At 43.5% G+C, this 22,654-nt stretch overlaps 1 protein-coding gene across 3 annotated transcripts; it reads right to left on the reverse strand.

The window, feature by feature from the left end:
* Nucleotides 1-5,729: 5,729 nt before the first annotated feature.
* On the reverse strand, nucleotides 5,730-21,304 carry NINJ1 (ninjurin 1). Of its 3 annotated transcripts, none has more exons than XR_009487783.1 (5): nucleotides 21,090-21,304; nucleotides 13,583-13,817; nucleotides 9,264-9,425; nucleotides 9,096-9,146; nucleotides 5,730-7,390 (listed from the first exon to the last, which is right to left on the reverse strand). XR_009487783.1 is itself a non-coding variant. In XM_059856023.1 (4 exons), the coding sequence occupies exons 1-3, from the start codon at nucleotides 21,159-21,161 to the stop codon at nucleotides 9,271-9,273; spliced, it is 462 nt and encodes a 153-aa protein (XP_059712006.1). In that variant the 5' UTR covers nucleotides 21,162-21,301; the 3' UTR covers nucleotides 5,730-7,390; nucleotides 9,264-9,270. The 3 variants fall into 3 exon arrangements, 1 of the variants encoding a protein (XP_059712006.1); XR_009487782.1 differs by having other exon boundaries at nucleotides 9,096-9,155; nucleotides 21,090-21,303; XM_059856023.1 differs by lacking the exon at nucleotides 9,096-9,146 and having other exon boundaries at nucleotides 21,090-21,301.
* Nucleotides 21,305-22,654: the final 1,350 nt, after the last annotated feature.

Genomic DNA, 22,654 nt, shown 5'->3' on the forward strand with positions numbered 1-22,654 from the left:
CTGCAGCTGCTGACCGACCCCTCCTGGGCTCTTGGCTCTCATGGTTAAATTTTTCTGGGTATTTGCACCAGGATTTTTAACATTTCCGCCTGATTTCAAAATTGCAGTTTTTCTGCTTAGCTTGTTTAGGGATCTGGAGTTTAACAGGGCTCATCAGTTCAAAGACTGAGTGTCTTTGGGTTAATCCTTGATTTTGTGTCGTTTTGGGAGTTCCAAGGGTCACTGCCCGTGAAGCCTTGGAGGTGCACTGGTTCTTGCTGTAAAATGACTTTGATACACAGTTCATTTGAAGTGCTACTTGGACCACCCCAAAAAGGGACTTCATGTAAGGAAAACCATGTAGACCATTTTGTTACTGGCCTGTTCCTTTGGGTAAGGGGGAACTGCTGGCCTGGGTGCCTCTAGGAGCAGTGTTGAGCATCCCACCAAAGGAACTCATTGCTGTAGCAGAAGAATCATGGGATCATAGAATTGTTAAGGTTGGAAAAGAGCTCTTAATATAATTAGGGCTGATCTGGCACCACCACCATGGTCACCATTTAACCATGTTCTAAAGTGCCACATCCACATGTTTTTTAAACACTTGCAGGAATGGTGACTTCACCACTGCCCTGGGCAGCCTGTGCCAGGGCTGGACAGCCCTTCTCATGAAGAAATATTTCCTAATATCAAATCTAAATCTCCCCTGACACAACTTGAAACCTTAGGTAGAGTCACTAACCCAGAGCCATGATTGCATCTGCTGCTACAAGACTCTTTGGGGGCAAGAGGAGCCCCAGAGCTTGGCACTGGATTCTGTTGAACAGGGCCTGAGTGGTCATGGAGGAGGATCTCTGAGATAACTTCATGAGGAAGAGAGATCCTCTTCATCCTGTGCCCTTCTGTGGACTGACTCCCTGATGAGTGGGAACTGGACTCCCCTCCTTGCCCTCTGGTTTGTGGCCCTTTGGGGAGAGGAGCAGGTGTTAGTGGGAGCTGTGCTTGTGCTGGTGCCTGTGCTGGGCAGCATGCCCTAAGCCTCTGCCTCTGCAGGAGCAGCCTTGTGCCAGGCACCAGGTGAAGGGACCAGAGCAGAGCATCAGGGGCATGACCAAGGTTTGGATAGGAGTGAAACAACAGCCTGATTAAAGGAAGGGGGTAATTTTCTCTCTTCATCTCACCCACTGCATAGAGATGCTATAAGAGCCAAATGAAAGAAAGAAATCAAGAGGCAGGAGATGAGAGGTATGCAGCAACACTGCTCCAGTTAATTCAGTACCATTGCTCTGGCATAGAACATTTTGGGTGAATCCTAAACTGCCCTTGCTATTTTGGAGCACAGGCCACTTTACACTGTGGTCACAAGGAAAAGCTTTCTGTGGTGCTGTTGATAAATCTTTAATAACATTGTGTCTAGTAAAGCAAAAACCCTCCAGACTCTGTGCTTCGTCAACTGGTAACAGGTGAAGTCGGGTGCCAGCAGCTAGAGTGCCACTGCGCATGAAGCTTGGATAAATCACAGGTGAGACATGTTCTCCCAGCACGATTTACCGCAAATCTTCTCCACAGCAAAATATTTCATCACAGTCAGGTGGCTTTTTTTTCCTTTTTAGCCCTGGTTTTAGCTACCCTGGGGGTCTCCTAGTGCTCCAGCCCTGCGGGCGCTGTCCCGAGCCTGCTCCGTGCCATCTGGCAGTGCCTCAGCCCGGCCACGACGGCTCCAGGGACGGCCTGGTCGGGCAGGGCTGCTGGGTCCCCCCGGCTGCTCCCTGCTGAATGCTCCGCTGCAGCAGAAACAGAGAGAGCTGACGTTGTTTTTCCTCTGTGGGCTCTGAGCTAATTAATTTTAAAAGCTCCTAGTGAAGGCTGGAAAGATGATGCCTGTGCCTCTTAAATATTCCTGATCCATAATGGTTGCATAGAGCTGGATTTTGTTTCACCTGTGCCTCTGGAGCTGGCTCGCAGCCAATTTAACATGGCTACTTTGCTCTGCTCTGCAAGAACTCTGTTCTGCCAGGAGGTGGGGAGATAACTTACATCAGATTGGAACCAAATTCGCAGTCCAGATATAACAGGTAAAACTATAGCAGAAAATAATAATTATTATTAATAGTAATAATTTAGATAGCAGTTTTCTATGAAAGAACTGCAATGATATCTTTCAGGGTATTCCCAGGTTAGGAGTCCTGTGAGATACAAGTGAAACTCATCTTGGTGATCTCAGAGTCAATAAGAAAACAAGTAGGAAGTAAATTCCTCATTCTGAGCTGGATGAAATTCAGCCCTGGATGAGTCTAGGCTGGTCCTGACTCTGGAAAGATGAACAAGACACATCATTCCACCACACCCTGTGTCTGCAAGTTAAGCAAAATATTATCAGGGACATCAGGTTTGAAGATTTGCACGACTTCTGTGTGATAACCAGGGTTCCTTCAAGAGGCTATGAAGTGTCCTAACAGTGCAGCTGTGGAATGTGGGGCTTTCAAACCTGTTTTTCTACTAGCATGTAGAAGAAAGAATTTTTATGGAGCACGAAGGAGAACAGTGACCCACACAAGCACATTGTGGCGTGCTCCCAATGCTCCCCAGTTAGTGCACTTCACACAGTTTGTGAAGTTCAGTTATGTTCCCAAGTCACATTGCCAGGATTTGAAACTCAACTAGGGATGGGGAGGCCTGAGGGGATACAGTAATTTCTTTCCTGAGCGATGCTCTCCCTGGTATGCCTGGTGAGTCATGTTTTCTGACACAGAAAAAAGTAACTCCTATTTCAGGGTAAAGACACATAGCTGTCTCCCTCCACACCTTTCACAAGTCCAAACCAAATCTGAAACATAAGGCCTTCCCAAGAGTTTAGATTATTTTCATCCTTCATGCCAGAAATCTGTGGTAATGTTCAGTGGTGATGAAACTGATTTATTCTCAAATATTTTTGGTACCAGTGAAAACGTTTTGCAGTGTTTCAGTAATCCTGGTGGGGTGCTTCCTAGCATGGTACCATATTTACACTCACCTCTCAACTAGTTAAAACTTGTACCATTAAAAAGGGGGTAGGGCAACTTCTAGGCTGGAAGACTGGAAAAGAGGAGTGGAAAACATCAGGAAGGAGGTTGAATGAAAAAGGAGTTTTTGACATCTCCATTTCTGTCAAAGCATGACTTGCCTGATGAGGAGCTATTGATAAGTCTCTGCTCCTGACTGGGAGCTGTGGCACTCTTCTTGGGAAGGCAGCCAGGTTAGTAAATAGTTCTCGTTATAAGAACCCAAGGGGACAAAATGAACCATGAAAACAGACCTTCAACAGACTGTGGAGGAGGAGAAAAGTGAATTCAAAACAACCCATAGTATCCAATAGGAGGCCAGGTAATGTTTTGTCACCACCCTGTTAGGAAGTTGGATAATTATTGGTTAGATATTATTTTGAAAAGATTGTATTCTGTGTTTCACACCCTATCCTGCACTGACACATCAGTGACCTTCCCACTGGCACAGCCATGGACTACTACGAACATCAGGAGTGAGGATGGGGCGGGGCATTTACAGGTGGAGTCAGTCAAAAGTTGGACTCAATGATCTTTGATATCTCTTCCTAAATGATTCAGTGATTCTGTGACTTCATGATTTCATACTGTGAAAATACGAAATTCCTGCCAACAGCTGAAGCCTTTATATACCACATTTTCTCCTGTCTCTTTACCGTAGATGTACTTCCAACAGTGTGTGTTTGCTTCCTGACATGCCCAAGAGCTGTCTGCTATCAATCAGCTCAAGTCGTTCGGTCAGCTCTGCCCATGCTTCTCCCCTCTCTGCCCTCACACTGCTGCTGGATGTGTTCCAATGTCAGGATGGGAATACTCAGTAATGGGGAGAGGAGTGAAACTCCAGGTACAGCTGACATATCACGTTGCAGCACCTGGGCGCAACCCAGCCTCTGATGGAAACTCTGCCCTAAGTCCTGCTGTGACCATGTTGTTATTTATCTCTTCCTGGATTACCTTCTCTTATTTATTTCAGTTTACTTCTTTCTCTAGGGACGTCTCAGCTTCTGTCTCTGGTTTGGCTTTGTTGATCACCTGTGAATACTAATGGGCTCCAGCAAGATTGCTGCATGCACTGGGTGATGGGCTCCTGGTGGTGGTGCCTCCTCCAGCCCCTTTTCAAGTAGCACCACGATCTGAGAAATGTACCTGGGCTCAGCTTCTCTTGGGCTTATCAGAAACACCACCTGCTCCAGGAACTGGTGCTGTCCAATTCCTCCCAACACCCAACCTGACCCTCCCCTAGCACAGTTTGAAGCCATTCTCTCTCCTCCTGTCCTTGTTTCCTGGGAACAGAGCCAGAACCCCCTCAGCTGTCCCCTCTTGTCAGGGAGTTGTGCAGAGCCAAGAGGTCCCCCCTGGGCCTCCTTTTTTCCAGGCTGAGGCCCTTTCCCAGCTCCATTCCCTTCTCTGGACAAACTCCAGCCCCTCAAGCTCTTTCTTGTTGTGAGGGGCTCAAAAGTGACCCCAGAATGTCCAGCACAGCGGATGGGCACTGCCCTGGCCCTGCTGCCACACCAGTGCTGAACAGCCCAAGGTGCCCTGGTCCTTCTTACCCACCCAGGCTCCTGTCCAGCCACTGCCACCAGAACCCCCAGGGCCTCTCCTGCTGGCCCTTTCCAGCCCCTCTGGCTCAGCCTGGAGCTGCAGGGGCTGTCCTGACAGAAGGACAGGACCTGGCACTTGGCCTTGTTCAACCTCAGTCACTGGCCTCGGATCCAGCCTCTCCAGATACAGCTATGGAGCCTTCCTGCCTGACAGCACATCAATACTCCCAGCAACCTTAGTGTCATCAGCAAATTCGCTGAGGGTTAAGAAGTCATTATTTCAAACAACTGAATGGCAGTTGAGGGGATACAGAAACCAGGATGGAGTTTTCTGCTTCAGCCCATTTTATGTAAGACTCATCATCAGAATGAGCTCCAGCAGTGATCTGGTTTAGAAGACAAATACTCAGAGTGAGTTCCAGTAAATATGGTTGTTGTCACCTGCTTCAGTAAGTACAGCTATGCTGAAAATCCCAGCCCAGGCTATTCTGCATGCTGAAGGGACTAATGAGAAGGACCATGAGCAGTGCTCACCCTGCCCAGAGTTTATGAAACAGGAGCAAACGGCTGACCTGGCATGAACTGCTCCCCACACAGCCTGGAAAATTCATCTCGCTTCATTATTGATGATGTCTTTTAAAAGAGATATTTGCCTCCAACCAAGAACTCTGAAAAAGCACAGCAAACCAAAGAATGAGTCCAAGAATGAGTCAAACATATGTATTTGTTTGCTGCCCCTCGGAGATTCTTGCCTGGATTTTAAAGCAGCAGCTGACTTAAAAGAATAATAATCCTGTGATTAAATTATTTATACTTGAAACCAACTTGCAGTTGCTTCTGTCTGCTAAAAAATACATGAACTCTGAAGGCTTCAAAGACTTAAAATACAGATTTCATGTTTGAGAATGTTTTGCAAATCTTATTAATCACAATAAAAGACAGGGGAAGCAGCATCAGAAGCGTGACAGCCACAAGTGGGCATGAAGAGTCCTACAGCAGTTGGTGGTTTGTGAAAAATAAATACAGGAGGAAAGTTGTTCTGCATGCCTCTTCAGAACTTATTCTGAGTTATGTTTATATTAGTACTGCCCACAAAATTAAACCACTGCCTGCTGGATATTGGTTAAACACATGTTACAATGGAAATGAAGCAACAAAAGACAAATTAGAAAATAAAAAAGAACATCTATTCCATTACTAATCACAGGAGTTTGAGTTGTTTTCTTTAAGTAATTCTTACAGAACATACACATGAAAGTCTGGTACATCAGTGGGCTTTGAGACATAACCAAAGAGAAAGGTCAGTAATAAAATCTGTACATGAGATGAGACACATGAAGTCAACCTTCTATTCTTATGTACGAAGGAGCTTTTGAAAATTGACATGAAGAAAATTGATTAATACAAATCTACATCTTGCATCTACATATAAGTGCAATCTAGGGAACTGAGATTTTTCTGATTGTAGGTATGGTACTCTGGAAATAAAATTACTAAAATGTTTTTGTTGAAGAAATTATTGTAACCTACACCATTACTAGCAATAGTGTATTTAGAAAATGTGTAAGTCCCTGAGCCAGCAGGTAAAGGACTAGAAGATATTTATAACTCTCTATATATATTTAAAAATAAAAATTTAAAAATTTATTTTGCTTTTAGCCATAAACTCATAAAAGGAACAAAACGGCAGCAATCAATGATCGGAAGAGAGAGGGGAAGCCAGCTAGAAAAACTCAGTTAATTTTGCCATTTGCATTGCTGCTGACAGGCACTTGGTACCAGTTTAACAGGTAAAGTTCACCCTGGATCCTTCTGTTTACCAGTAGAACCTAGAAAAGGTGGCACTTGTAATAGAGTTTCCAAAACTTTGATATCAGAAAGAACCTTTTACAATGAAGGTGGTGAGGCCCTGGCACAGGGTGCCCAGAGCAGCTGTGGCTGCCCCTGGATCCGTGGAAGTGCCCAAGGCCAGGCTGGACATTGGGGCTTGGAGCAACCTGGGGTAGTGGAAGGTGTCCCTGCCCATGGCAGGGGTGGAACTGGATGGACTTTAAAGGTCCCTTGAATCCAAACTACTCTATGATTCAAATAAATACATATAATGGACAGAATACACAGAATAGCAATACACGGTAAGAAACCATTAACAATTTGTTGATTTGCGTCTGTGCATGAAGGACAGGAAATTTTAAGTGTGTCCAGAAGAAACAATTCAAATGATTACCTGTGAACAAAACTGAGCAAAAGAATGCTGCTTGTTTCTGCTTGTCTCATCTTTCCTTTAGCTAGAGTGGAAAAAAAAACAAAACAAAAAGCTGTGCAAAAGCAGAGCTACCTTTACACACTGCAAAGGCAGAGCCCTGCTGGGTTACAGAGTACAAGGGCTTGGTGCCAAGCTGTGAAATAAAGGACAATGTGACCATGCCAGAATCAAAGGCCTGACATTTCTTACCATCATGAAATGACAAATTTCCACAAAAAACAAAGGCAAGTAAAAAGAAAAGTCCTGTAAAATGCTACCAGATGATATTTCCTTGTTTCATGAATTTATGTTACTTCTCTGAAAAAAAAAGAAAAAAAATTCTTCAGAAATTGAAATGCCAATATTCCAGAAAAACAGCATCCTTGGGGCAAAGGTAACCTTCTCTTAGATGCCAAACAATTTAAATATTAACACATTGGAAAAATTTCAGGTATACAAGTGTGTTGGAAGCTTGAGAAAGCTGCTTGGTGTGTCCAGCTTCTTCAAATTATTTTTCTTTCCCCACTGTGTCCAGCATAGCTGGCTCAACTGCAAATGGCATCTAAAATGAATGTTCCAGGTCTCTGAAACACAAAGATATTGACATTTTAGTGATACAGGAATTATAGTAAATGACACATTTACTTTAAAGGGGGAATTAAGTTTTCTGTGGAAAAGGATGCATAATAGTAAAGGTAAAGCCAGAACATGGCGGCCACCCACTTCTCTCAGGATTTTGAGGAGACTGTGGCAACAGACTGAAAACCACTTATTTTTCAGGTTACATTCAGATGATCAGATGTTTTTAGCAAGGGCAATGGGTACAAATGAGCAAACAACAGCTGTAATGCTCCAAAGCAATACAGAACTTTCACATTTAACAAGTCTGCAGCAAAAAATAGGTTCTGGACACCATATTTGTCTGTTTAATTAGGAAACTGCATGTGTGAGAGCATGGAGGCAGGAGCCCACAGCTTGATTCTGTTCTGAGCTTCCTATGCCTATTTCAGATCCTTGTCTCTTCCTCAGTCCCTGGTATTTTGTGTGTTTCATCCTGTGAAGGCAGCTAAAATTCCAATAATCCTTCATGCAGCTCCCTTGGTTTTGCCAGAGTAATTTTGGGGTTAGTGCTTCAGTACTGCTTTAACATGTACTGCTGAAGTCAACATTCTACCTGCATTTTGGATAATAGCTCAGATAATCTATGTGCTCTTTGCTTCTAAAATTAAATACTTATTAGTCTGTTTGTAGCAACTATGGCCAGAAAGTGCATTAAAACTATCTTGTTTCACTGCCAGAATTTCACAGGTTTTGGTTAAAGCAGAAAATTACACTCACACCCTGAGATAAATTACTGTAGTTCTCAATTTTCCTAGTAATTTTTTACAATGATTTCTCCCCATGCTGTTTTGACTGATGATAAATTTTGGTTTGACTCCCATTTTTGTTGCAGATTTCTGTTGCACTGTTCATCTACAGATTAATGGTTTAAAGGCCTTGTATCTTCTTTTCCATGGAGAAAGGGCTTCCTGTAGAAGTTTGCACAAAGCAATAATGTTACTTGCACGGGCTGTCTGTGTAGTACAGAGTGCAGCCATGGCCTGTCAACCCAGCCATTCCTTCTCCAGCTGGTCTCTGACCCCAGGCTGACATCTGGGAGACCAAGTGCCAGAGCAATGTTGGCATGCACAGACTTAGCAGTGCTATTTTAAAGGCAGATATTGACCATGGTGCTTCTTGCATTACAAGCCTACAATTTAGGTTTATGTCCTCCCAAACTGCTCGTCATGGCTGGGGAGATACCCAGTTTGATCCCCACAATTCCTATATTTATCCTTCTGTATAAGTAAAGAACAAAGCTGCAAGTGCAGGTAAAGCAACAAGATTGTCCTAAATGGCCACATGTGAAGTGATAGTGTTCACCTCCGTGAGTTGAGTCTCCCACAGGGCAAAGCCCTGTCCTGTGAAGGACAGAGCAGTCAGACAATCTGGAGCCAGCACAGAAACTGAGAGGCTCCAGCATGTGCAGTGTTACATGTCAGATTTAACAGCCCTAGCTACTTGGAAACAGATTGTCTTCAGCATTAAGTAAGAGACCAGATGCAAACCTTCCTTAAAAAAAGGAGAGGCATTTGGAAAAAGCAGAACAACATTATTTCCCTTATTGTCTCAGTCAGCAGTAAGGAAAAGGAGTGGCTAAGGCCAGGACAATCCTACTTCCTACGGGTGACACATGCGCTGCCATCAACTTTTGAACTCCACATTCACAAACACATTGCAATAGCTTACCAGTTCCCAGCAGCTTCTGCTTTTGCACTAAAGGGACGTGAGCTCAGGTATCTGCAAGAACTTCAACAGTAACAGATCAGCCTGTGGCTGTTTCTGAAGTGCCCCAGTGTGCCCTGCATTCCTGGATGCAGTGCTCTGCTACCTCATGCTGCAGGAGCCCACACTCACCTGGTCCTTATTGTCTTGATGCTGGCTCAGCAACTGGTTTCTGCACTCCAAAAGCAGTGATAAAAATATTCACAACTACTATAATGAATACTAGTCCAGTTGCAAGGTTGTTGAGGAAATTCAGCTTCCCATGTTTTGCAGGGTTGTTAAGGTCATATTTTACTTCAAAGAGAAAGGAGAAAAAATGTTTAATAATATGTATATTTCAAAATTCAGAATAAAAGGTTTCTGCTGCAGTTAAAGAATTTATCTTATGCTAAGCTATTTGGATAAGTCATATTTAAAGGGGAAGTCAGATTCTGCAGTGTCAGCGAAAGTGCTAAGGGGATGGTCTGTAACTACAAGGAGCTTATTAACTTCCAGTAACTAACATCTAATCTCTGTGGAGACACATGGGAAGTAATGGATGCACTAACATCTCTAGAAATCTTTCAAGTTCTTGATATTTTGAAGCCTAGCTTTGTTGCAGACTTTAAGCATTTAAAAATGATTTCAGTCTTGAATACATGAAACTTGAAGCCCTGACAGGATGAAGTTAAATTTCTTAGTTAAAATGCCACAAATCTCATTACCAATGCTGGATTTTTTCTGTACTGGTGCCCTTCCCCAGCTTGTATTCCCTTGTACTCCCTGCCTTCGCCCTGATTCTGTTTTTAGAAAGCAAGGGTACTCTACCTGTTAAACAGAGGGAGGTGTCAGAGCAGTGTAGCTGCAGTCCTTTCTACAGAGTGCATCTGCTGTGTAAACATTTGCCTTTGTTTCTTGCAGCTGTTTTTTGGTTGAACTGCTAAAGGGAGTGAGGGAGGCTCACACAGGCATTAATGGAGTGTAAGCTTTGAATCCAGGCCTCATGATAGCATACAAATTAGTTACATTGGGCTGATAATAGGTTTGGTTTAAGACAGTGTGAAGTCTGGGGCACTTGCCTGGCATCATAGAATCATTAAGGCTGGAAAAGGTCATCAGATCCAACTTCGACCAAATACTATGATGCCCACTGAAATACCATGTGAAAACCCAAGAGTTTCCTGTCTCTGTTCTCTAGCAGCAAGGGCCCTGCAGCTGAGACCCTTGGCTACATTCCTTTGATGCTGATGGAGTGAGTGCTGATGAATTCTGGAGCACGTCTTGAGAATGGGTTTTGTCTGTTGAGACTTCAAGTTCTCAAGAGCATATATCACTGGAGCTTGTGTCTGCATGTGCTCAACATGTGAGAGAAAGTTTATCCCAGACAAGTTTTTATAGCAACATAAAACCTAGAGCTCCTTCTGACAGGCACATACATAGACATACAGCTTATGACTCTACCACACAAAATAAATCTTGTTACTTGCTTGTACCATCATCACCATGTTCCATACTGCAGAAGTGAACCACTGAACCAATAACCCTTGTTGTTGAAATACTTAAGTGGTCACAAACACACTTGTGATGCTGAAGTGCTAAGAGCCAAGTTCACCTGGGGTCCCTAATAATGCTGTTTTGGTTTCAAGGAATTCTGAGCTCAAGTCCTGTTTGCTAAAGCAGTGTAGTCAAACATCACAGGCCAGGCAAAGCATTGAAGAACAGTGTGGGGGAACTGCCCTGAGAAGCTACTACACACTTCTGCAGGCATTAAATAATTTAGGTTCAGTAGTACTTCAACCTTAAAATGAGTTTACATATCTGCAAAGTATCTAGAGGCATGTGGATGTTTGCACCCCAACAGGACCCGGAAGGACTCTAGTACTGCCATTGGAGCAAGGAATAAATTAAACTGAACCATTAGTTCTGAAACACAGAGTAAGAGCATTTGAGACAGATGTATAAAAATAGAAAGGCAATAATGGCCTGACCTGTTATGTGAGTTAAAAGTAATCACGCTGAAAGGCAAACTGACACTTTCAGAGCTGTCCCTTTGTCCACAGGAGGGTCAGAGAAGACAAGTAATACTTGTCAGTTTAGGAAAAGCTCTAAACTTTCAAGTAGAATTGCAGTAATCCTATCTTTGTAATTACAGCACTTTCTTAAGGTGAGGGTGTTTGTGAAAATGTTCTTAAGACCAGTTATTCTTTAAGTATTTTATTATAATGGATTACTATGATTTCATGCCACTGAAACTATTTCAAGACATTCTTTGCTCTTCTTCCAAAAAGTTAAGGTCACCAAATCCCTTCCAAGGACAAGTTTGCTGAACATTTCTCACACTGTTTTCGGGAAAGGCTCTTTAGAAGAAGGAAGAGCTTTTAAAACCTAGTAGAAAGTGTGAGAACTGGTAGCTCCCAGGATAAAACCCTGACTCAAGAAAAGAAACTGGATTGTGGCATAGACTTTTGTTTGGCCATGTGAGAGCTTGAAGAGACAGAATTTCATGGCTGGACAGAAACAAACTATTCCTGCAAGCCAAAACTATAAAATATACATTGTGAAAAGGAAGTTCTTGCTCTGATGCCTGTATCTTCATACCTTTGTGTCCTATTTCCTGTCTTCTTCCTGTCTCTGACCTTAGCAGGACAATACTGCTCCAAGAGTGCATCACCATAAGCCAAGGGCTCTATTACCCTCAATGTGACAAAGATAAAATTGACAGCAATTTGTCACAGTACAAGCTGGCTTGTACTGGGCAATTAATTTGCCTATAAATAAGAAACCCAACTGGTTCCATAAACTGGTCCCTGGGTTGACAGACAGGAACCTCAACCTCAACTTGCCATCCTAAGCAGCAGACATCTCACTGGTCAGGAACTGGGCTGTGTGGGGATCAGACCAATTAGCAGTTGAGACCAGGGTTTTCAAATCCCCTATATATACTAGGTTTGGACACCAAAACACACGGTTTGTCACATGGAGCTTTGAGGTGTGTCTGTCATCCAACCACCAATGGGACTGAAACGTGGCCCATAACATAATAGCAATTTAAACCATTTCAGCAGTGTCTTGCAGAAACAAGCATTAAAAAGACGTATCTCAGCATATTATTGAGATTACTGAGAAATTATTGCCCAACAGAAAAACAGGGAGCTTGTTTACAGCCTCAAAGCCTGCTGAAGCAACTGGGGAGATGACTTCAACCAAGGAACACAGAATTATTTTACTGATTTTTCCATTACTCGTTTTCCACACCTGCCAGCATCAACAGGTTGGTTTTTTTCCAGTCCCCTTCTGCAATCTCCTCTGAGCCAAGACCTGGATTCTGCTCTTGCACCAACTCTAACAAATGCAGAGACAGCTGTATTCCATCTCTTTTGTAAGAAAGAAAAAAGCCACATCAACTGTGAATATTACAAGCCATGTGTATCCTGGATCCCTAGGAACTTTCTCCTTGAACAGAATGTTGTTTTTTCACTAAGAGAGCAGAACACTGAAAGATTGACAGGGATGCCAAAGGTGGCACCCATACCTCATTAAATGCCATGTGTGAAGTCTGCTTTTTCATTTACATTAGGCACAAGGTCAGTTATCTAGTTCCCACTAAGGTAAAGGATGAGATTTGAAAAATGAGAATAAATGAGAATAAATGATCCCATATCATTAGCAGAAATGATCCACAGCTGTTTCCTACCAGTGGCAGTGTAATTTATTCCAGGTGGGCAATGGTAGATGCAGTTTGATTGCAACACAGCCAAGATAAAGACAACATGCCACACCAACATGACGATGGACATTTTGACATTCACTTCGCTTTTGGAGTTCCCCATTCACATTATTTTCTTATATGATACGGAAGAAATACATTTCAGTCATAAGATTAAGTAACAGGTCTTGCCAAAAACATTATTATGAAAAAACTGGATAGACCTCATTATCCTATCTGGCCTACTGACGTTTCTTTTACAATATTTCATAACTTTCCTCCCTCCTCAGGCTTTCTGGAGGAAAAAATATTCATAGTATGGGCAAATGAGTAGGAGGAAGGTGATAAAAACTGAAGATTTCACATAAAGCTGCCCTTCCTCTCTTTACTGCAGTATTTCTACGGTTTCAAGAGAAAATCTGTATTTTTGGGTATTAGGAAAATTTTTTTCACTGAAAGGGTTGTCAAGCCTTGGAACAGACTGCCCAGAGAAATTTGGTTGAGTCACCATACCTGGAGATAATTAAAAGATGTGCAATTGTGATGCTTATGTACATGGTTTAGTGGTGAACAGAGCAGTGCTAGGTTAACTTTTGGACTAGATGATCTTAGAGGTCTTTTCCAACCTAAACGATTCTGTGATTCTAACCTGAATCGGTTCTGAGGTAAAGGCTTTTTAAAAGCAAAGGGTGTGTTTATTTACCATCTTATAGGCTGTGTCCTATAAGAAAAATACACGTCAGTGGTTCTTGCTGTTGCTACCTACCAAGGAATATCAAGAGCACTCCCACCATAACTTGCAGGGTGAGCGACAGACTGATGAGAATGATCAGCGGGACGTAGAAGGAAAAGGAGGGCCCTTGCTCCATGACAGCTTTGAGCTGGGAGGCGTTGGCCATCAGCAGGGCGATGTCCAGCATGCTCTCAGCTGCGCTCTTCTTGTTGGCGTAGTGGTTGATGTTGATGGGTCTGTTCCTTTGGAACCACTGCCACCTTCTGCGCTGGAGCCAGCAGAGAGGAAAATGGTTATTCACATCTCTTAATTGGTGGTGAGACATCACTTGGCCCACCAAATGCTGTGGTCATACGGTCAGAGCCACAGCAGTGCTGAGATCTTCTGTGCAGCTTTCCCACTGTTATCGCTGTCCTCCAGGAGAGCTGAAAACAGTGCCTGCTTCTACTGCCCTTTGGCACCTTTTCCATCTTGCCTATAGGATCAGTTTAAACAGTCAGCATGTTTCTACCCTAGGAAAAGAAGAGACTGGAAAGGCTGAAAAATTTGCACTGAGAAAGAGTTGGGAGGGAAAAACCACTGTAACACAATCCAGCAAACTACATGTTGTTGTGACTAATTTACTTCTGAAGGCACACTTAAAAATACAGATATTTATTAAATTCACTTTCTCTCCTTACACATCCAAAAAGTTCTTCCATTACTCATGAGTCTTCTTTTAAGGACAGATGTGAAGTTGGCCACTCTGTGAGCTTTGCTTGCCCTCCTTTCCTTGCTACTCCTTCCTTCGCCATGCCACTGTCCAGGGCCATCCATACACCCATACACAGATGTTTTTCCACTTAACTATCATCATATCATATGATGTGTTGTTGCCAAGAATTGTCCAATTACAAGGGAATCTTTTTTTCCCCATTTTCACATCAGCTGCTTTTGGGTTGTTTTTCATTTGTTTGCTTTTTTTTAATTGCTCTGCAAACAAGCAGGAAAATAAAAACCAACTGCAGGGCAAACTTAGGGCTAGTTAACCCAACGGGATGAATAGATGAGTGTTTCCTGATGATGATTCATGTGACCTGACTTGAAATTTCACTGCTTGTCTTCCAGAGGTGCCTATTTCTCTATGGATTAGATGCCACTTAGGGTAACTAGGTTAGATTTGGCTGCCAAACTCCATAAGGAAGGAAGAGTAAGTGATCCTCTATCCTGCTGTCTCTGAACAGGTTAGGAATTTCATTCTTTCTGCTCTTACTTCTGGAGTTAAAAAATAATAGACAAATATATGAAAAGTAAGCTTATTCTAGCTGTCTTCTTTAAACCTACTTCTTAGAGACTTCTTTTTTACTGCTCAAATGTGTTGCTCCTAGCCAGACTCCTGTGAAAGAAGTCTGGCTTTGAAGGTTAGGTCAAATGCAGAAGACACCCTCTAATTACTCTCCTCAGCAGCACTAAACAACTCCCAAGCCAGGCTTGCCACAGTCCAGCTCTAAAAGCCTCCTTTTAAACAGGGTAGATATTCATATACACATTGCCAGTTTTTTCAGGGCATTTAAATACCAAACTTGACCTGTTTTCACCAGACATGTCATCCATCACAAGCCTAAATGTTTGACTGAGTGTAACAGGGCAGCAGAAAACGTCAGAGGTTTTTCTCAGCCTGTGATCTTGCCTTCACCAGGAAAAATGACCTGTAATCATGAAAATCCCCAAAACATTCACTTCCTGTCTCCTGACTGATGTTGGAAAACCATAAAACAAAAATCCAATAAAAAGAGCAAATTAGCCTTGTCTTCTGGGAGCAATCTGAAGGCTGCTGCCAGAGGTATTGAAGCTGATGCAGTCAGTACTACATGGGCACTTTTTAAGATCAGACTGCATGTTACACAGCAACATATACACAGGCAATGAAAGAAGAGATGTTGCCTTAACCTCAGGAGAGTGACAGTCTGTACAACAGAAATTGTGGATGGCATGGGACAGGGAGAGAGAAACAACAAGCCTTTCTCACAGCAGCTTGCGAGAAATTTTAGGGAGCTGGAAAGATGCGATAGCCTGTTGACTATAAACAATTTGCAGGTGCTGTTTTTCTACTTTATTGTTCTGTTCCTCTCAAGGACAGTGCGTGAGAAAGATGTTTCTGTTAGTTAGCCAATAGAATAGAATCTATCGTACCACTCTATAAAAACCGTGCGGTTCTTTTGAATAAAGCCTTCTTCGCCTTTGCTACGATCCTGCCTCTCGCCTGTTCCTGCCCCGACCCCGGCGCACAAGTGACAAAAAATTACAGTAGAGCTTGATTATGTGGCTTTATGGTTTCAGGGGGATTCCAGGCATGTAGCAATGTGTGCAGCCCACAGCACCAAACACTTCCTGTGCTGTGAGCACTCACAGGGGTACAGAGGGACAGTGGAATGTCAGGAGATTTTCTAGGATACATGTAAAGGAATGCTTTTTCTGCAGGTGTCACTTGGCAAAAGAGCAGTATGCATTGCACGAGACCTGCTTCAGTCTCAGCGCAACCAAAACATCTCCTCACACACATTCAACATTCAAATTCCTTGGTAGAGACAAGCTAAGCCCTCGTGTTCGTGTCTCCAAAGGAGTTTGAGCAAAGCCAGCATGTGCGTTCACACGTGTGCAAGAGCCATGTGCAGCTGGGACACCATTCCCTGCAGTATTCCCTACCTGCCTTCAGGTCCCCAGTGCTGTAAAGCTTCAGCCTCACAGTACAACAACCTGTCCTGCTGGTCTATGCACAGTTAGACAAAGGACGGGAGTGAAAAGCTCCATCTGTGACTGAAGAATACCATGGAAGAGCTGATTTTCACCGTGACATTGTGCTGTCCCCACAGGCAGTACCATTCTAGGTCTCCTCACAGAAGCAGGGGCAGTTTGCTTGCCCAGAGCACTGCACTCAGCAAGGATAAAGCTACAATGCCATGTCATAAACAGGCACGTTTTTGGTTCTGTAGGACGGAACCTTCACTCCAAGATTGCACTGTTCACAGTCCCTCTGTGTTAGTACACACTCTGCATCTGCTTTGCTTCACTCCCCCTTTCAATGGTACACCCAGAAAAACTGAGTCCCTTTCAAGTACAGAAAGGATTTACTGGTTACATTTATTAAAAAGCAAATACAGGTAGCTCTGCAGCAAATGTCCTCAGGTGCTGAATGAATCACAGCAAAGCTCCACCTGGTGATTCAACAGGAAGGAAACAGAACTGAAAATGGAAATATTTGAAAACAATAAAGGATCTTTGCTAAATACAGTAAATTGTTATAGAAAGGATTACAGCACTTTTCTTTCTATTTGAGGTTAGTTATTAATGCAATTTTATGGGCCAACAGCTTTGATTGAAAACAAGAATGGACCGGAATGACCTCTGGGTTTGTAATGCCATAAAGCAAGCTTCCTGAAAATCTCGTGTTTAGGAATAAGTTTGAATTATAAAACAATGGAAACTTGCTGAATAATAATGAAGCTGTGCAGAACTAAAGCTGAGCCATACTGGACTTAGTGGGGCTGCTCTTTACTGTGTTATGCAATATTCTTCACAATCAGAACTGTTAAAAAGATGCTTAAAAGCAATTTTGTTTGAGAAGTAATTTACTACAGTTTTGAAGTATTAATCTTTCAGAAAAATACCACATGGCTGATTTTTCCAGATCTTTGAGGGAAAATTTCATGTTTGGAAAAAATTCCAGTTAAATCAAAAAAGAGATGGATCAGACATAAAAGGAATAATACAGGACTAAAATAGAACACCATTTCAGAATTTTTATTTTTTTCCAAGATCAAACCTACAGGATTGAACTAGCAACTTTGCACTAGTATTTAATAATACTTATAGTCGTAGAATTTCTGTCCATATCTCCATCACCTACACACTGAAAATGCAAAGGGCCATATATGGCCACTCTGAAGTCAGACCTCCCCTCCATCTCAGAGATCAGGTAAAATATTCAACAAAAAGTATTCATCCAACAAAAATATTTTAAGCCATATCAGTCATGTAATGGATGATTACAGAATCACAGAATAGGCTGAGTTGGAAGGGACCTGCAGGAACCACCCAGCCCAGTCCCTGCACAGACCCCGCAACAATCCCAGCCTGGGCATCCCTGGCAGCGCTGTCCAAAGGCTCCTGGAGCTCTGTCAGCCTCGGGGCCGTGCCCATTTCCCGGGGAGCCTGGGCAGTGCCCAGCACCCTCTCGGGGAAGAATCTTTCTCTGAGATGCACCCTAACCCTCCCTGACCCAACTTCAAGCCATTCCTGCAGGTCCTATCACTGGTCACCACAAAAAGACATCAGTGCCCCTTGTCTGCAACTCACAACGAAGTTGTTGACCCCAGTGAGTCTCCCCTCAGCTCCTCTTCTCCAGCTGAACAGACCAGGGCTTCCCCTCCAGGCCCTTCACCCTCCTTTGTACACCGCCACAGAGGATACTCTGTGGTTTATCCTTCAAAAAAACATTAGATCACTTGTTCCGCTTAGCACTGACTCAAGAGCAAAAAACCCCTATTCTGGCTCTGAAATGAATCATCAGTTTCATTTCCCAAGGAAATTTCATTTTGAGGAGAGGGGGGAGATGTTCACCCAAGTACCAACCCAATGTAACACTAACTAGTTTGTGAGAACTCTGCAATCACATGCTGTGGTTGCAGGCAAATACAAAATAAAAATAAAAAAAAAAGAAAAGAAAGAAAAGAAAAAAAAAAGTAAAAAGGGAAAAACTCAGCATGTATTTGTATTTCATAGACATCATGATTTTCTACCAGCTCCAAAACCCTGTGCTTAAGAAGAATCACTTTTATACAAACAGAACATGCAAGTATGACTACGTTAAGAAAAAAACTGGCAATCACGTTGACTCCTAAGAGCTAAAAAAGTTAATATTAAAAAAGGGAAAAGTACAGTCTGCTGAGGACCAAGCACTGTCTTCCTGAAGCGGTACTGGTTCTAGGATCCAGTTAAAATATCTCTACTCATTAAATTACTGTAAAATAATCAGCACACCTCGTGACCAAATTTGTGAAACGAAGGAGTAACTTAAATTTGTTCACACAGCTATTTAAATAGCTGTGAATAGAAGCTTGCTCCTGTATAATTTTTTCTGCCTCCCATTATTACTACTACTCATTCCACTCATTTTGTCTTACAATACTATTTCTCACAACTGGGCTGTGGACTGTCTGTTTTGTGTGGTTAACACACTGTTTGTTTATTCTAGCTACTTAAAAAATACACAAGCAAAAACTTAACACCAATAGTATCAATATGCAGAATATATAGAACACTCCAAATTCAGTTTGATATGAATAATGAGAACATACCATTTCAGGCTATATGCAGCAAAATAATTCCTACAGGCTGGTTACCTGCATTATGATGCCAAGAAACTGCCACCTTTCAAATTACTTTCATGTTTCAAATTACTCCTAAATTGATATGTGGACTTCAACACATTTTTAGGAATAACATGATTAAAACTGTTTATTTCTACTATCCAATTCTTGTTCATCTTTTTCATAGCTGTTCTTTAACTCTTCATCTAGCACGTCCTGTTATCTTGGAAACACTAAAGTAGATTTTACAACATGGTGGATGGAGAGTGTTTCAATATGGACCATGAACAAGGAAAGCAACTAGACTGATGAAAAAACAGTTATAATCTGTAATTGTATGAACAAAGCCTTTGAAGAAGAGATGAGATACTTCTGCCAGGTGTAATCGCACATATTAGTCAGTGAGGTGTGCCACACCAGTCCAATCCTGGAAGCAAGGAATTTCTTGCTTCCAAAAGCCTGACATCTGCTAAAAAAATGTACTCAAATGAATGCTGGAGTGAAAATAAACCACATCAAACCACTGTGTGACCACTTGTTCAGAACTACCAAGAGCGTAACTGGTCTTTTTTAAATTCTTATGCTTTGATTGCTTTGAAGGTAACAACTATACCTGCATTTCATGCCAGCTCTTCTGTATGAGAAGGCAGTAGTCTGTGGTGAAGGTGTGCAAAAAAGTCTGTTTTGAGGAGAGGACAGATGCTGGGACAGGCAGGAAGGAAACAAGAGTGACCCATGTTCCGATGCCAGTGAGCATTCCGCAAAGCTCACTGGCATCGGAATGTTTCAGGCAGCTGCAGATGGTCTCTCTGGGTTCACGCAGCTGCTGAGCTGGGGTGCTCTTTTGTTTGTGGGAATTGTGAACACCGGCAGGTTTTTTTAAGGTATCTTCTATTCCAAGATGGGTTTTTGAAAAATCTATTTGTTTTACCTTGCATGTACTTGTGTGTGTGTGTGTGTGTGTGTGTGTGTGTGTATGTGTGAGAAAATTTAAAAAGTGTTTATGAAATTCACTGAAGTGTCACTGTATACATTTAAAACAATGGAATAGCACGTCACACTGCTTATTCTTTATATGGCACTCATCGAGAACTTGAGTTTTGACGGGAAAGATGCAACAAAATGAGGGTTGCTTGCAACTAACAATGAAGTAAAACAGGAAAGTTGCTGAAAAATTCTTGGAGTAGACAACATTGGGGAAAAAAAACCCCACCAAGAGTATTTGTGATGCAATCACAAAGCTGCGTCAAGAAAATGAGAGAACTCCTGAGAAGTCAGAGGTTTAGAGCAAACCACTCCAGACCACCAGTTTGACTTGCATATCCCAGCCTTGATTAACTTTAGGTAGGATTTCCAGGATTTATTAAAAACAGATTTTTTATTTTTCTTGGTTTCATATTCATGACTCCAAATGTTTGTTAGGGAGGGAGGGTTGGAGGAAGGACAGATGTGCTATACAATCAGCCCAGTCTGTCTGTAACCAGAACATTTCACCAGTGACATAGAAGAAGGTCTGGTACAGCGGCTTCTGTGTGGCAGAGGCTTAGGCTGCAGTAAGAGCTGCCTTTAGAGTTTAGTCCTTTCCAAAACAAGATAAAAGACACTCTTTTACCCGTCTGTTTTCTTCAGATAAGTGGCATGTTCTGCAAACATCCTTTATACTTAAAAAGAATGCGAATTAATATTTCCCAGTGAGGATGTCTGGTCATGTTTTGACTACACACATTATGAAAAAGCTGGGTATTCTTGTTTTTATTTTGATTACTGCATGGAAATTAACCATATAGGCACAACCACTTCAGTAATTCCTCCTAGTTTTGTAATTACTTATTCTGCGCCGATGTCCTCACCCGAGCCAGCTGGGTGGGCAGAGCCTTGCAGGTGCGCCGAGCTGCGGGCGGGCCCCGGGCGAGGAGGGCCCTGGTGGCCCCTGGTGACGGGTAACGGCTGTAGGAGCCAGGAGCGGCCGGGGATGCTCCGCCCGGCCCTGCCCGGGCACACGGACCCGACAGCGGCCTCCCAGCAGCAATAGCGCGGAGTGCGCGGAAAGCAGGCTAAAAACCCAGCAAGAACCGAGCAACACCGACCGCCACCGCACCCCGCGGAGTCCCCGTCCCGCCCGGCCTCGGGAGGGACACGGCGGGATAGACGCGGCCGCCGGGTCCTCCCGCCCCGCCAGGCCCGGCCCTCACCTGCTCCTCGGCCGCCGACTCCGCGCCCTCCGCCGTCCCGTTGAGTTCGTGGGTCTCGCTGCCGGAGTCCATGGCGGCCGCCCGGGCCCCTGTTGTACCGGGCGAGGGCAGGGGAAGGTTCCCCGCGGAGCAGCGGCTCCCGGAGCTGGCCCGGCCTCCCCGCCCCTCGCCCGGGGCCGCTCCCGCCGCCGGGGCCGCCTTACCCCGCCTTCCGCAGCTCTGCCTGGCTCTTCCCCGCCTCCTTGCCTGCCTCTCCCTGCTCTCCCCCTCCCTGCCCGCGGGCGGAGGTTTCCGCGCACAGCCGGGCTCGGCGGAGATCAGCGCTCGGCCCGGGGGCCCCAGGAATCAGTGCTTATGTCGATATCAGAGTCCTGAAAGTGACCTGAATATTTTTGTTTACTCTGAGCTTTCATGAAAAGCCAATGACCAAGGCAAGGGATAGTGCCCTTCCTTCCTAATCAGTAGGACCTGGAAAGACATTTTGGAACATTTTCCAGACATTCTGGAAAGACGTTAGTGGAAGGTTCCCTGTCCATTGCAGGAGGGTTGTGATAAAATGATCTTTGTGGTTCCTTACAACCCAAAACATTCCATGACCATGATTTTGGTTTTGCCTGATTACATGCAACTGGTGCTGGTGTGGGCTTAGTACCTGAAGCAATAATTTCCAGCCTCTGTTATTGGGAAGATCAGTTTCAGCAATCACATTTCTCCATTTTGGATTTAAAATCTTGAAGCCAGTGATTAAATTTTTTTTGGTTTTGTTTTGGTTTTGTTTGTTTGTTTGGGGTTTTTTTTTGGTTTTTTTGTTTTGTTTTGTTTTGTTTTGTTTTGTTTTGTTTTGTTTTGTTTTGTTTTGTTTTGTTTTGTTTTGTTTAAGACGTGCTGCCTTGCTTGGCACACGTGTTTGGAACAGACTTTATGAGAAAGAGAAGGTTTCCAGCAGTGCTGGACTTGTGCCAGAAGGAAATGAGTAAGCTCCTATGTAGAAATAAGCAGAAACATCTATGCAAGTGGTTCAGCATTAAAACGGGGACGTCTGGACTTTGTGAAAATGTCTCACCCAGAATATACAATTTACCAGTACTCTTTTGGATTATTTTTAAATGCATTTAGAAGTGTAAGGCAGTTAATTTTCTCTGTAAAGATCTAGTACTAGCCATTACACAAAGGACTTCTCTGTGCAGTAGCACTCACTTCCCCTGGGCTTGCTGCCCTGCACACAGTCACACATTGCTGTGCAGTGTGCTGTGTTCACAGCACATCAGTTGGACACTTGAATCAGCCTCTCAGCTGCTCTTTTCTGCCTTATACAAACAGCTGTTCCATAGTCTGGAATGCTGGGTGCTGTTTGGTGGGCAGCCGATGTGCCTGCAATGCAAATATAAGTAAGGCTATGCCTGGCAGGGCTGATTTTAGGGAGAAGAGGGACCCGATGGCTCCGGGCTCCTCTGGAACAGAGATGGCTGGGAGTGCTCATGGATATCTCATCTGAATGTGAAGTACAAATTTGCAGCATGGCCACAAGTCATCTGGAGACCACAGAATTGTGCCTGGGCCCGGCA

Source organism: Haemorhous mexicanus, chromosome 11 (genome assembly GCF_027477595.1).
Source record: "Haemorhous mexicanus isolate bHaeMex1 chromosome 11, bHaeMex1.pri, whole genome shotgun sequence".
NCBI classification, from domain to species: Eukaryota; Metazoa; Chordata; class Aves; order Passeriformes; family Fringillidae; genus Haemorhous; species Haemorhous mexicanus.

Coding starts and splice junctions, on each gene's coding strand:
- NINJ1 (XM_059856023.1), bottom strand. CDS start 21,161: ATGGACTCCGGCAGCGAGACCCACGAACTCAACGGGACGGCGGAGGGC. Junction 13,818..21,089: donor AGTCGGCGGCCGAGGAGCAG/GTGAGGGCCGGG, acceptor TGCTGGCTCCAG/CGCAGAAGGTGGCAGTGGTT. Junction 9,426..13,582: donor AGTGCTCTTGATATTCCTTG/GTAGGTAGCAAC, acceptor TTCTCTTTGAAG/TAAAATATGACCTTAACAAC.